The sequence below is a fragment of the Eubalaena glacialis genome, chromosome 5 (assembly GCF_028564815.1).
Source record: "Eubalaena glacialis isolate mEubGla1 chromosome 5, mEubGla1.1.hap2.+ XY, whole genome shotgun sequence".
Taxonomy (NCBI): Eukaryota; Metazoa; Chordata; class Mammalia; order Artiodactyla; family Balaenidae; genus Eubalaena; species Eubalaena glacialis.
This window is the reverse complement of record NC_083720.1, coordinates 136,793,529-136,809,429: the sequence shown is the minus strand read 5'-3', so window position 1 is coordinate 136,809,429 and position 15,901 is coordinate 136,793,529. Positions and strand designations below refer to the sequence as shown.

General features: G+C 39.5%; 1 protein-coding gene and 1 pseudogene across 1 annotated transcript in view; both read right to left on the bottom strand.

The window, feature by feature from the left end:
• LOC133092401 (all-trans-retinol dehydrogenase [NAD(+)] ADH4-like) overlaps positions 1 to 14,869 on the bottom strand; it is a 70,522-nt gene extending 55,653 nt beyond the window's left edge. Inside the window, 1 exon segment of the mRNA XM_061191698.1 lies at positions 14,666 to 14,869. Within this exon segment, the coding sequence (XP_061047681.1) occupies positions 14,666 to 14,860 (195 nt within the window). The 5' untranslated portion in view covers positions 14,861 to 14,869.
• LOC133092490 (uncharacterized) lies at positions 2,434 to 11,436 on the bottom strand (annotated as a pseudogene).
• Positions 14,870 to 15,901: the final 1,032 nt, after the last annotated feature.

Genomic DNA, 15,901 nt, shown 5'->3' with positions numbered 1-15,901 from the left:
AACTACCATGAGGTATCACCTCACACTGCTTAGAATGGGCATCATCAGAAAATCTACAAACAACAAATGCTGGAGAGGGTGGGGAGAAAAGGGAACCCTCTTGCACTGTTGGTGGGAATGTAAATTGATACAGCCACTATTTCTTTATTTCTGCTCTGATCTTTATGATTTCTTTGCTTCTACTGACTTTGGGTTTTGTTTGTTCTTTCTCTAGTTGCTTTAGGTGTAGGGTTAGATTGTTTATTTTAGACTTTTCTTGTTTTTTGAGGTGAGATTGAATTGCTATAAACTTCCCTCTTAGAACTGCTTTTGCCATGTCCCATAGGTTTTGGGTCATCACGTTTTCATTGTCATTTGTTTCTATGTATTTTCGTTTTTTTCACTTGGTCAAGATTTATTTCAAGGCCTGAAAACACTGACTAATCGAAAATGGCCCTACTGCAATTTCTTATAATATATAAATACTTAATATAAAACTTAAAAAAATGTAGACACTATTAACTAACTCCTAAACCACACACAATAGGCTTTTCAAAAGCAATAGTTATTTAACAAAATGTAAGGTGACAATATCAAAAAATTTTCACACTTAATGAGGACACAATCAGTCACAAGCTACTCAAACACAAATCTTTTTTACACTTTCCATGTTTGTTTGTTTGTTTTTTTAAAATTTATTTATTTATTTATGGCTGTGTTGGGTCTTCGTTTCTATACGAGGGCTTTCTCTAGTTGCGGCAAACGGGGGCCACTCTTCATCGCGGTGCGCGGGCCTCTCACTATCGCGGCCTCTGTTGTTGTGGAGCATGGGCTCCAGACGCGCAGGCTCAGTAGTTGTGGCTCACGGGCCCAGTTGCTCCGCGGCATGTGGGATCCTCCCAGACCAGGGCTCGAACCCGTGTCCCCTGCATTGGCAGGCAGATTCTCAACCACTGCGCCACCAGGGAAGCCCTCCATGTTTGTTTTTAACTTTGTTTCATAGAACCACTGATACTTGAGGCTTTTTTCAAGTATAGGATTTCTAACATTAAATTACATTTTCTAAGTATTTGTATAAAGAAGAAATGAAAAAGACACATACTACATTGTTTGCCATAAATTCATACACCAAAAAGTCAAAAGAATCCAACTGAATTTATTCCTGCTTCCCCCTTCTCCAACATTAGCTTTAGATGTTCTTCTAAATATTATAAACAGTTTTGTTAAAATCAGTTCTCTCATTTATGGAGATTAGGGGAAAATGGTTTTATAATAAGTTATCTTTAAAATTATCTTCTAGATAGCACTCTTTAGTGTTAAATTACATTGTGCACACACAACTACAACAGTTTGCATTTGGTCAGGAACATATAATCACGTTAAAAACAAATAACTTTGTATTTCATAGTTTAGTTGGCTCTTAAATAGTTTCCCTAGGGGGAGAAACAAGTATTTTGTGTTGTTTAAGAAACTGATATATATAAATGAAATGCTAGGTGTTCGTTTAAACTTTGAGGAAACCTACAGATGAACTTTTGGGTGTTTTTTCTAAAATGCAAGAGATATGCACTTAATCACTGTTCATATAGTGAAGGGATGGGATGGCAGATACAGGCGCAGGTGAAACTCTACATTTTGTAAATGTAGAGTTGGATATTCTAAATGGAAGAACTGACACTGACAATTGTTTACAGGAAACAAAGGTTAAGAAAAATGTTGAAGAATATCTACTCTTAAAAAGAGAGAAGTGTTATACAACACAAAAATGAGAGCTAGAGATTCGAAAAACACTCATTTTACTGTTTTAAAAGAAAAACAAAAAAATAATAGGGAGAGAGTCTAGACCAATTAGAACTGAGGCAGCTGTAACAAAAATGGAACACAGTACAGTGATTTGAGCCCTTAAAGGAAATGACTATCTAAAATGAAATTTCACAAGTCTTCATTTCTATAATAATATATAAATGCACAAAATATCAAAAATACGAAGTCTGGATTTTTCCCCTTAGGTTTGTAATAAACCTAATATTAGGTCTGCTTAATATAGTTACTTTTATAAGCCTTCTGATTAGCAGAGCATGCTATACAGGTACATGCATGCTAGAATTTTACCATGAGAATTATAGTTCTCATCTCAAAATAGTGACTTGCCTGTTACCCATATTTATATATATTTCATTTCCATTATTAAACACTTAAGACCTTTCCAGTGGTACATTTTAATCAACATATGACGTAAAAAAGAATCTTGATTTTTAAAATGAACCTTTTTAGTAGTGTAACATGATGGGTTTAATTGAACAGTTGGAACATTATATGGTAACTACATTGTACTGTTTCATTCACAGCTGTAGGAAAATGTTTGATTTTTAAAATATAACCAAAATGAGACTGTAGAGTTATGAGCAGTAAAATATTAGAAAACAGTGAGTGAATAAATAAGATGCTTTTCCATCAGTGGCTATTCATTATTTTGCTTTTAGGAACCTGGAAGAAATTGTCTTCTTTGAGTTTCAGTGTTCTGGTAAATCTAGTCGTTTCTTAGCTTCCTCAGTATCACCTTGAATTGCTGAAATAAGTGACTCTAAAGAAAGTTCTTTTCTGGTCTGAGGTAGCCAACGATGGCCACGTTGAGAATTTCCCTATAGAAGTCCTCTTTGAAAGTATGCATGCATGATGTGAGTTTCCATGGACTTTTTTGTATTCTTGTAGTATGGGTTCCGTCCTATGCTCACCACCATCTTATGGACGTCTCCACTTCCAACACTGGCCCAACCATAATATATGCCAGTGGATACATCAGCTGGAAGATTATCTACTACTTGTTCAGGAAAGTTAGCTGTAGGGATGCGCAGCTGCTTGGAGCCGCGAGCGAAGCCCCGCACCACCTGGCCGTGGCAGAAGTACCGCAGGTGCCTCGTGACACTGTCCGCTCGGGGTGCGGGCTGCGGTCCAGTCCGCGCGTCCCGCAGAGCTGCCGTTGAGGCGGTGCCCGGACCCCCTGGACCAGCCGGGGGACACAGGCGGGAGCTCCGCAGGCCGGCCGGCTGGGCGAGCGCACGGGCGTACAACAGGCCTAGCGGCGCGGACGACACACCACGGCGAGACCCTCACGCCACTGACCGAACAGAAGGTGCCGGGTGACTCAGATGCTGCGTCTGGGCTCCGGAACGCCGGCGACCGCGGAAGTGCGTGTTTCTATGTATTTTTTAATTTCTTCTTTGATTTCTTCAGTGATCTCTTGGTTATTTAGTAGTTCACTGTTTAGCCTCCATGTATTTGTGGTTTTTACAGTTTTTTTTCCCAGTAATTGACTTCCAATCTCATAGCATTGTGGTCAGAAAAGATGCTTGATATGATTTCAATTTTCTTAAATTTTCCAAGGTTTGATTTGTGACCCAAGATGTGATCTGTCCTGGAGAATGTTCCATGTGCAGTTGAGAAGAAAGTGTATTCTGCCACTTTCAGGTGGAATATTCTATAAATATCAATTAAATCTCTCTGGTCTATTGTGTCATTTAAACCTTGTGTTTCCTCATTTATTTTCTGTTTGGATGATCTGTCTATTGATTTAAGGGGGTGTTAAAGTCCCCTACTATTATTGTGTTACTGTTGATTTCCCCTTTCGTGGCTGTTAGCATTTGCCTTATGTATTGAGGTGCTCCTATGTTGGTTACATAAACATTTATAATTGTTATGTCTTCTTCTTGGATTGATCCCTTGATCATTATGTAGTGTCCTTCCTTATCTCTTGTAACAGTCTTTAAAGTCTATTTTATCTGATATGAGAATTGTTACTCCAGCTTTCTTTTGATTTCCATTTGCATGTAATATCTTTTTCCAGCCCTTCAGTTTCAGTCTGCATGTGTCCCTAGATCTGAAGTGGGTCTTTTGTAGACACCATATAAACAGGTCTTGTTTTTGTATCCATTCAGCCAGTCTTTGTCTTCTGGTTGGGGCATTTAATCCATTTATATTCAAGGTTATTACCAATATGTATGTTCCTATTACCATTTTCTTAATTGTTTTGGGTTTGTTTTTGTGGGTCTTTTTCATATCTTGTGTTTCCTGCCTAGAGAAGTTCCTTTAGCATTTGTTGTAAAGCTGGTTTGGTGGTGCTGAATTCTCTTAGCTTTTGCTTGTTTGAAAAGCTTTTGATATCTCTGTGGAATCTGAATGAGATCCTTGCTGGGTAGAGTAATCTTGGTTGTAGGTTTTTCTCTTTCATCACTTTAAGTATATCTGCCACTCCCTTGTGGCCTGCAGAGTTTCTGCTGAAAAATCAGCTGATAACCTCATGGGGATTCCTTTGTATGTTATCTGTTGTTTTTCCCTTGCTGCTTTTAATACTTTTTCTTTGAATTTAATTTTTGTTAGTTTGATTAATATGTGTCTTAGTGTGTTTCTCCTAGGGTTTATTCTGTATGGGACTCTCTATGCTTCCTGGACTTGATTGACTATTTCCTTTCCCATGTTAGGGAAGTTTTCAACTATAATCTCTTCAAATATTTTCTCAGACCCTTTCTTTTTCTCTTCTTCTTCTGGGGCCCCTATAATTCGAATGTTGGTGCATTTAGTGTTGTCCCAGAGGTCTCTGAGATTGTCTTCAATTCTTTTCATTCTTTTTTCTTTATTCTGCTCCTTGGCAGTTATTTCCACCATTTTGTCTTCCAGCTCACTTATTTGTTCTTCTGCCTCAGTTATTCTGTTATTGATTCCTTCTAGTGTATTTTTCATTTCAGTTATTGTGTTGTTCATCTCCATTTGTTTGTTCTTTCGTTTTTCTAGATCTTTGTTAAACATTTCTTGTATTTTCTCAATCTGTGCCTCCATTCTATTTTCGAGATTCTGGATCACCTTTACTATCATTACTCTGAATTCTTTTTTCAGGTAGATTGCCTATTTCTTCTTCATTTATTTGGTCTTGTAGGTTTTTACCTTGCTCCTTCATCTGTGACATAGTTTTTTGCCATCTCTTTTTTTTTTTTTTTTTTTATGAGTGAGATTGTGTTCCTGTCTTACTGGTTGTTTGGCCTGAGGCTTCCAACACTGGAGTTTGTAGGCTGTTGGGTAGAGCTGGGTCTTGGTGCTGAGATGAGGACCTCCGGGAGACCTCACTCCGAAGAATATTTCCAGGAGTCTGAGGTTCTCTGTTAGTCCAGTGGTTCAGACTTGGAGCTTCCACCACAGGAGCTTCAGCTGACCCCTGGCTCATGAACCAAGATCCCGCAAGCTGCACAGGGTGGCAAAAAAAAAAAAAAAAGAGGAGAACAATAACAAAGTAAAAAATAAAATTAGACTAGGAAACAAACAGATATGTTAGAAAGAAAAAATATATATATAGATGAAACAACAACCAGAAGGTAAAACAGAACCACAATAGTAAAAAAGAGGAGAAAAAAAAAAAAAAAGGTGGAAAGGCCTTGGCTGTGGAGGGCGGGGCCTAAGCAGGGGTGGGGTTTGGGTGGTGGGCGGGGCCTATGCTTAGGACCCACAGGGCTGGAAAAGGCCCTGGGGGCATGGGGTGTGGGGCCTTGGCTCAATGGAACAGAAGGGGCCCAGCCGTGCCTCCCACCTCTGGTCTCAGAGGACGGGGGACCCCACCAGGGAGCTCAGCAGTTTTCCCGGGCTCGAGTGGGTGAGGCAAACATCCTCCACTCCTCTCCCGCTCTTCCGGTCCTGGAGGGCCCCTCCTGACTGCCTCTCGTACTTTCTCCCCTGGCCTCCCTCCTATGCCCCCAGGACCCACGCAGCCTGGAGGGGGCTTTGGAGGGCAGGGGACTGGCCTGGGAGCTCAGTAGGTTTCCCGGGCTCTAGCGGGTGGTGCCAACGCCCTCTGCTCCTTCCCCTGCTCCTCTGGTCCTGGATGGCCCCTCCCGCCTGCCTCTCCTGTTCTCCCCCAGCCTCCCTCCCATGCCCCCAAGACCAGTGCGGCCCAGAGGGGGCCTCTGAGGGCGTAGGACCCTGCCCGAGAGCCCGCAGACATCCCTGGCCGATTGGGCAGGGGATACACTGGGCACACACTCCACGATCCGAGCCCCCGAGCGTCCCTCCAGGCATGGGAACCCCTCACCCCTCTCAGCCACACCCCTCAGGGGCGCCAGTCCTGTTCGGCCTCCATTTCTCCTCCCCCGCTCAGTCACCACACATCCTACCAGTTTGCTTTGGGGTTCCTCCCATCTCCTTGGGCGTTGAGGTCCCCCATCAGCATCCAGCAGGAGCCCTAGTTGTGGGGAGATGCAAACTCCGAGTCCTCCCACACTGCCATCTTGACTCCGCCCCCTAGGATTTACTCTTAACATCTTTCATATATAATGTACAGCGGTTTTAATTATATTTATCATGTGTGCATTATATCCCTAGTACTTATTTATCTTATAACTGGAAGTTTGTACCTTTTGACTACCTTCATCTAACTCACCCCCTCCCAACCCCTACCTCTAGTAACTACAAATCTGATTTTTTACTGTTCACTCCATGACGTTTAATCACCTTGTAGCTGCCCACGAGCTGGTATGATGGGAAAGGGAGGATTCCCACAGCATCTGTTTTCTAATTGTGAATGGCTACATGAGAATCATTATAGTATTCCACTTCAAATGTCAGCTTCTTAGCTTCATCCCTCATCTCCTGTGGTGCTACACAACCACTTTCAATAGCTGTAAAACAGTTCTCTGTTAGGAAGAATAATAAGCATTATACATTGTATAGTGGCAGGTACCCTAGATGTGTGCAGTATTCGAATTCCATTGTTCTAAATGCATTTGTAGTACCTTGGCTCATTAACACATGTTCTTATTTATTCATTTATTGAAACAGCTTTTTTTTTTTTTTTTTTTTTTTTTTTTACTGAGCCAATCCCATATTTCAGGCATTGCATTTGATGCTGTGGTAATGATGATGGATGTGATATTCAAAGAGTTCACAGTCTAATAGTGCAAACAAATAATTAATCAGACAATTACAATATAGTGTTTGACATGTTATAATGGGGGGAGTAGAGGGTGCAATAGGAACAGAGAGGAAGTATATGTAACCTAGATTTCTGGGAGCTCGAGGGCCCTGCTATAATGTGATTTGGACAATGGCTGGGAGTTAAGGAACATGGAGTTTGGTGGGGATGAGGTTTGGGCATGGATGGGTTTCAGAACAAGGAACTACATGTGTGAAGGCTCAGAGACAAGGGAGCCTGGTATCTTTTGAGGGGCAGGGACTGGGAGAAGCCTGAAAGAAGCTCAGTGTAATTGAGGCACTGTGCGCAAGGAGTGAAATGAAAGATGTGAGAGTAACATGGAAGATTCATGTAGAGAAAGGAGTGGTAAGAATACAAAATTTACTCAGCTGGCAATTGGCTATGTGATCCTGGTAAGTCACTACACTGCACTTCCCTGGGTCTTGATTTTCTTCCCCATAAAATGAAGGTGACAGCCAAATGACCTCAGAAATTACATCTGCCCATACCCTATCAAAGCTAAGTTCAATAAGTCCCTTTGCAGAACGGTTTCTACAAATGGCTTCTGTTAGTGGGGTTGGGAAGGGTTAATAATATTCTATCCCAGGAATCTGTATAAAACCCAGAAGCTTGGTCTGCATTTTATTTTTCTCTTGAAAGTTCATCTCAGTTTCTTTGCACTCCGTTTTGTTGTATTACTACATACTATTTTGTTCTATTACTACATACACTGTTAATATTACAAAGAGTAATGTTATTTATTTTAACCTTTGGTACCAAAGTCTAATGTTGCTAAATCATAGATAATTATCAAGCCAACTCCAATAAAGTAAATTTAAAGAGAAGTAACATTTCCTCCTATTCCAATTCAGTAATGTAAATTGCTTGAGGACTTTGTGAATAAGTTGGAAAAAACTGCCTGTTTCTAGGGTCAAATTCTGAAATTAGGTTTCAAGGTAGGGAAGATGACTATATTAAATTAGTATCTGGGGCTTATTTATAGTCACTACCTGTTAGTCATAGTAAATGTGAAGAGCAGAAGTGGCAACTTTTCTGATCTTTTTATGTGCTTGTAAACTCTGCAAAAGTGGCTATTTAGCAATAAATGCATGTTCTCCATCAAATTAGCATCAATGCCTACCTCATCTCCTCAGGAAATTAGATTCACCTTTTGCATTTTCACCCACGATTTGGTGACCATGGTCTTTAAATATTTTGAGAACACTAAATTTAAAATGCTTGAAAATCTATGTGTTATTTAATTTTCAGTTTAGATTTTCTCGCATACACCATTGTATGAAACATTGTGTTAACCTCATGCTTCAGTGGAGAAGAATCTAAGTTCTAAATTCTCAGCATGCTTATCTTTTCCTATGAATGTGAAGCTTCAATCCACAGTCAATAATGTGGGAACTGTCTATTGTTTTTCTAGGCTAGTGATGGATGGATTTTGGTACTCTCTTACTGCTGGTGACAAAATAGGATACATTTATTTAAATACTGCCGGGAGATAGGAGTGAAATATTTAGCTGAAGATTTTTAAAGGAGAGCTACTTAAGGGTCAGTTTCAGAGTTCCATAAAAAGTATTTGGGTCACATTGTTTCAGAACCCATAACCATAGTCTCATCAGCTCTGAACTCAATATACATAGAAGCATGGGCAGACTCATAGAGCTAGAAAGTGGCTTCAAGGTCAAACACTCCAACACCTGTATTTTTGAGATGCTTTGTAGCTTGACTGATTTCAGTCAAGCTACAAAGTGCACTTTAATAATTTCAACCAAAATTATTGTTGATTTATGTCAATCACTACTAGGTGGGACTGCATAGCAGTATCATATAGTAAGGCCCAGGAAATGCAAGATAATATCCTAGGAAAACCCAGTTCTCTTTAGATGTAAAAATTCTTGCACTCTTACTTGTTTACATAGAAAATATTTTGCAATCAAGACCTTTAAACTCACTCAGTACTCTACACAAACACAATCTGGCCCTTGCAAATAGAATTGTTTGCTGCTTACCATATGCAAGTTTTGTTCTCTCTTTTATGGGTTCTTACACACAGTTCCAATTTCTACAATGTCTTTTACCCTGTTGTTCATGTTGTAGTTCTGTAAGCTCCCAAGGCTCAGCTTAGGGCTGACCTGCTGCCCGAGGGCTTCCCCAGTCTTCCAGTCAGAAATGAGGTCTCTATGCCTTGAATCTGTAGTCTTCTGGATTTCATTCAACTCTGCTTTTCCAGTGTGTCTAGCACAATGTTGTTATTAAATGTTTAATGAATGTATGCTGAAGAGAAATATTTCTGAAATATCAAACTGTAAACTGTTGATTGAAAATAAACCCATAAAAGCAGCACAAATTGTACCTTGTAAATAAATAAATAATTTTTTGGAGGAAGTTAAGTCATTTCAGAATTGTGTTATAGTTGGTTGCTAATTAAGTTGTACTATAATTTAATTTAATTACCAATTTAATTTAATTTATTGGTCATATATATCAGTACTCAAACAAATCACAATGAAAATTTTATTGTAACATAATTTTGTAGTATTTTTTTCTTTCATTGGTCTTTCCTTTTATTTTCACATTTGATCTTCATACCTGTTTCTCAAGAAAAGAGGTATCATTTTCCCCATTTAATAGATGAGGACAGTGATGACATGGGCAAAGGTAGCCATCTGGGGTCACACAGTGACTGCTTAAAGGGCTCTTCACAACTGACTTAAAGCTCTTTCATTGCCATTCTCTAAACGGTTTCCCACAGCCACCCTCTTTTATACTTGATCTGAGACCTCTCACTTCTCATAAAATCTTGGGTGTAAGAGTCATATGCATAGGATACCTCACATTACACAAACACACATACACACAAATACCAATTTCCATCTTGGAGCAATTCAAATGCCTTATTGATTTCTTTCAAAAGGCAACTTATGGGGGGACTTCCCTGGTGGCGCAGTGGTTAAGAATCTGCCTGCCAATGCAAGAGACACAGGTTCAAGCCCGGGTCCGGGAAGATCCCACATGTCGCGGAGCAACTAAGCCCGTGTACCACAACTACTGAGCCTGCGCTCTAGAGCCCACGAGCCACAGCTACTGAGCCTGCATGCCACAACTACTGAGCCCGTGCACGTAGAGCCCGTGCTCTGTAACAAGAGAAGCCACCACAATGAGAAGCCCGCACACCACAACGAAGAGTAGCCCCCGCTCGCCGCAACTAGAGAAAGCCCGCGCGCAGCAATGAAGACCCAATGCAGCCAAAAATAAATAAATAAATAAAGGCAACTTATGGGTTATAAGTAGATCTATTTAAATTTTTTTTACAAGTAGTCAGTTAACAGTTTAGGAATAGAGTCTCTGGTTTTAAACTCTGTAGAAGGAGAGGTCAATAATAACAAGACTTGTGAAAAAAAATCAAAACTAAACAAAGAATCAAATGAACTGTTTATGTAGAAAATTGGCAAAAGCATTCATGGGGGATAGTAAACCATTTACTTTTTGACTCCTTTCCTAATCATCAAAAGCAAGGTAATTTAATTCATAGCAGAATCCAGTTACTGCTCAGTAGTACTAAGATTACCAGTATGGTAGCTGAGCCCTACATGGGCTATAGTGGACTGTTGGAGTGGATCCAGTACTGCCATGATCGCAGACCATCAGCCCGCAGCTCTCCTTTGTGCTCAGGGCACCAGTGATTTCCTATAACAGCTTACCCTCCAGCTGGTATGATTTGAGTTACCATGTACCAAGCCTCTCTGAGGCTCTAGATATATCTCCTTCACAAACCTAACATTTCAACCTCAGAAATAAAATTCTGTACTTTAATAGTGTTTTGAGAGTAATGTAGTAGAGTAGTTGCAGAGGATGCTGGTGGCATCCTGCCTATATCCCATTTACTAGTTGATCACAGTGAGTAAGGCAGAAGCAGGCATTATTTTCCCTATTTTTCTAACTTTGAGGGGACTGATGTTCGGAGAGGTTAAATATTTTTTACGGATTGTATTTACTATGTTTTTCTTTTTTTAAAATATATTTTAGAATACTTTGATATCTTGGGACCTTGTGGACCCAGCGAGGGACTGCCTCTCCCAGGGTTAGCTAATTTCCAGAGATAGCAAACAGCTTGCTTCAGTACATCTTTGATATGCAAGCCAACCAATCTCGAATCCATATGCCCCATCCACCTCCTTTTGTTGGTGCCAACATTCTGGGACACTATCCTCCTGCCCTAAATCACCCCAGGGCCAGTTACCAGATAACTGGGACCACCCCTATGGCCCAGAACCCATTGAAACTCACTTAGCTTGCCTACCCCACCTTACCTGTTCCTTTTCCTGAAATCCACAATAAAGGCTCTGGCCCATGCTTTTCCTTAGGTCTTTCTGCCTCCTGACTGACCCTGGGCTTCCCCATATGGCCCTGCATGGCGTGGCATGCTCCCTTCTTTTAGGGGAACTGTGGGTAATAAACTCTTCTTTCAAGGCAGTTGTCTCTGTGTCTGTCATCGTACCATATCTGACTAAATCAAATCCTGGGTACATTTTAAGACACTGATGGCACATCTAGAAAGTGGAAGTGCTGAACCTAGAACCCAGGTCTTTATATTCCTAGCAGGGTTGTGTTTCTACAACATTATGTTCTTTATAAATGTTATGTAAAATTGCATTTAAGGCTATTTTGAAATGTTAGGATATGGTAAAAAAAAAAAAAAAAGGGATTGACTTCTTTTTATAAAAGACAGCTAGTACACTTTATCAGAGCCTTGGCCTCAAATATTTTATTTTGCCTAATAGGACAATTTTTACTAAAATATTATGTAATTGTTATACAAGATTTTGAGTAACTTAGAAACTTGTCAGCATGGAATTGAACGATAGGAAAAACCCATCACAGATTTTTCCATCCAAAACAAGAATCTTATTAAGGGTGATTTTCTTCAGTGTGTTGCATATAGTGAGAGAGAATGGAGACATGGCAGATACATGAGGAATGTTAGAAAATGTGAATAAATTCCTTCAATGAAGCAAAGGGTTAGCGCTGAGAAGAAATATCAGTGTCAATTATGCTTAGTCATTCCAAGCACCAGCCTCATCACTTTTGAAATGGTTTAATTTTTAAATTAGGTTTTTATTCAAATTGGAAATTCAGACATCTAGAGTTTCTGGAAAAAGAAACTTTCATGATAGGAGGTTGGTCAATGGTAAAGTTTTCTCTAGTATTTGACATTGAAGTACTTATACAATTTTATTTACATTTAATCAACTCATGGAAAACCGCACCAATGAAGAAATAAAAGAGCACCCAGATATCTTAAAGCAGCAAGAAATCCTTCACTTATCTTTTGCAATATATGTGCCTTTCTCCTCAACTTTTGTCTGGGCCATTAAGCTACTGTTATCATTTTTGTTTCTGCTACAATTAAACGTTAATTTTGTGCCTAACGTGTCAGCTTGTTTGCCAAGTGCTTTACCTGCATTTTCTCCTTTAGTTCTCACTACACTAGGTAAGAAAAGAACTACTATATTTACCCTATTTTTCAGATGATGGGACTGGCAATTAAGGAGTTTAAAAAACATGCTAAAAAAATGGTTATGAAGAACCTAGGGGCAGGACAGGAATAAAGATGTAGACGTAGAGAATGGACTTGAGGACATGGGGAGGGGGAAGGGTAAGCTGGGACGAAGTGAGAGAGTGGCATGGACTTATATATACACTACCAAATGTAAAATAGATAGCTAGTGGGAAGCAGCCTCATAGCACAGGGAGACCAGCTCGGTGCTTTGTGTCCACCTAGAGGGGTGGGATAGGGAGGGTGGGAGGGAGACGCAAGAGGGAGGAGATATGGGGATATATGTATATGTATAGCTGATTCACTTTGTTATAAAGCAGAAACTAACACACCATTGTAAAGCAATTATACTCCAATAAAGACGTTAAAAAAAGAAAACAAAACTTGCTAAGGTCGCATGTCTAGTAAGTGATCTGAAAGCAAAGCCCATGTGTTTAAGCTTTATGCCATAGTTTCCTCAAATTAATCTTATCCAAGCATCTGAGCAAAAACCAGAGAACAAGATACTCTCAACTGTGCCGCTAGCCGTATGTGCCTATTTAAATTTAAATTACTTGAAATTAAGTATAATTAAAAAGCGAGTTTTCCAGCTACACTAGCCATACTTCAAGTGTTCAATAGCTATATATGGCTTGTGGCTACTGAGTTGGACAATAAGCTATAGAACATTTTCATCATCGCAGAAAATTCTCTTGGACAGAGCTGGTCTGGAAGCATACTGGCTGTGGGTGTGAGGGGTGGTGAGAGAGAGATTTGGAGGTGTTGTTTGGAGAAGAGAAATTCAAATAACACAACACATTAGAATTGTCTGTTTTGTTCTTAAATAGCAAATTAGGGTGACAGTTAAGGTGAGAATTGCAGGTCAATACAGTGAGATTGTCTTCTGGTCTTATCCTTTGCTGGGGAGTGGCCCAGAGAAGTAAAATGACTTCCCAATTATGGAATGTCTGGGTGCCAGTGAGAACACTGAAATGTGACTGTTCCATATCTTATTAATAATGTCAGGATATTAATCTATTTTTGTTTCCACAGGACAGGTAAGAAATACCTGTGGGGAAGGTAAAGTTATGCTTCTCTATTTTAACACATTGTCTTCTATTTCCTTTCATGGAGGAATATTTTTCCTACCTTTTCACCCCTCCATTTCTTGCCAAGGAGAATGCAAGGTATCCAGATTTCTGGAAAAGATGATGTGAAGTCAGAGACCTACCTCCCATGACATCACCTTTTATGGTTCTCCCAGAGAAAATCAGCATTGGGTCAAAGGAGAGCTGTGCATTTGACAGTGCTACTCCAATAATCATGTGTACTCCATAGCTTAGATGGCATGACTCCAAAACCATGACCTAATTTCAGAAATAGACTGATTAGCATCTCAGTGGCCCCAAATCACACCTCTTCTTACAATCCTAAAACATATTTTCCAGGTAGCTATATGAGAAAAATAATATAGAGTAGAACATATGGTACACCCCCTGTGAGATCTTAGGCAATTAATTACAATTAAGTTTTTCAGTCTTTAAAATGAGGATGTTAGTACTTAATTTATAAAATGATGTTAAGATTGAATGGGATAAAGTATGTAAATATCTTGGCGTAGTGCAAGGCACATAAGATGTCCTCAAAAAGACTGGTTAAAAATTATAGTAATATTATATCTTCATAAAGTTAATTTAATGTGTACCCACAGGTTGTCAGGCAGCTGACCGTCACTCTGCCCCAAGACCACATACCCTAGTATCACTGAGTCTGATGGCCTCAAAGGCAAAGTTGACCCCAGAGCCCATCATTTCCACCACTACCTGCTGGATGGGCTTCTTGAAGTTCTGAGGGTTGCGACAATCAGTGACCCCCTAATGCTCTTGCCTGGGGAAATTTCTCCTCATTGATGTCAACTCTGATGATCCCAGAAGCAACAAGGCTTTGCATGCCATAACAATGGCTGAGTAGATTCCTCCAAGTCCAAAGACCATGTAGGGAGAGGGGGGGTGACCTACAAGTTTAGAAGATAAACTTCTATTAGTCATTCAAAGCTGATGCTCCTGTGTTAATAGGAAAGAAAAAAGTCACTTTGGTTTTATCTCCGGTAGGAGAAGCTCTCTGACTTCATGGCTCCCTGAATGTTGATAGAGTCATGGAAAAACAACACAAAAGTATATTCTTACCTTTGCAGTGTTAAACATAGGTCCAAAGCCTGTAGGCACCTCACAGCTTATGATACAGACTTTATCCTTGGGAGCAGCAGCATCAATTTTACCCACTGCAATTTCACGCCTAACAGTATATTCAGTGAATGTGCTAGTGCCATAAAGATGATAAATCTGCCTTCCTCTGCAGGTAAATCTGGTTCCATCTAACATTAATCCATTTGGAGAAAGAATACTGCTTCACAGATACATAAATTGACAAGGAGAGAAATATAGGATTTTAGCTCCCAGTCAATACGTGCACCAGTGAAAGCAAATTAGATGAAAGGAGGTCAAGGGAATTGGAGCTAACTTTCCTTCAAGCATAAATTGCTCTTGACGCACCCGCAGGAGCCACAGTCTCTGGAAGAGGGAACATTAAGACTTTATCTCCTAAGGAAAGAAGATCAAAGAAAGTGATTCTCAGCTTGGGTGGAGGCATGGAATGCGATAAATACCATATTTATTGATAGGAAATTGTTTATACTAGATATTATCAGTTTGTTGTAATGACAGTTATTATTTTTGAAGTTAATTATCATTTTGCTTTAGAATAGAAACAGATCAATTTTAATGCAAATGGACCTTCAAAATACAAAATAAAAATTAAAAATTTGTCTCTAATAACATTGAAGTTCAAAAGTAATAGCGAGCTAAGTCTAAGAATGACACCAATATTTGTGGTATGAAGCTTATGTATTTTGGTTAGTGTTCTATCCCAGGAGCTTAGCAGAGTGTTGTACCTAGTATGTGTTTAATTAATATTTGTTGAAAGAATGAATTAATACTCTAGTGTTAATGCTAGAATTAGTATTCATTTTGAGATATTATAGTATTGATTAAGAGCCCAGAATTTGAGGTAAGGAAGGCTGTGTTTTAATCCTAACTCTGCCATTAAGTTGCTAAATCAACTGAAGATAAGATAATTAATTTGCCAAAGCTTCTATTTCTTCATACATAAAAGGGGCACCAAATATCTATGACATATGTTCATTGTTACAATAATCGTTGTTAGAATAATAATGCCTCCTTCTGACAATTTAAAGGATTATCATGTGCACGTGTGTGTGTGCGTGTGCATATGTAGAAAAAAAGCTCTTAATCATACATACTTTTTTAGATCCCACATGCCGCAACTAAGAGTTCACATGCTGCAGCCCGCATGCCACAACTAAGACACAGCACAGCCAAATAAATAAATAATTTTAAAAAGAC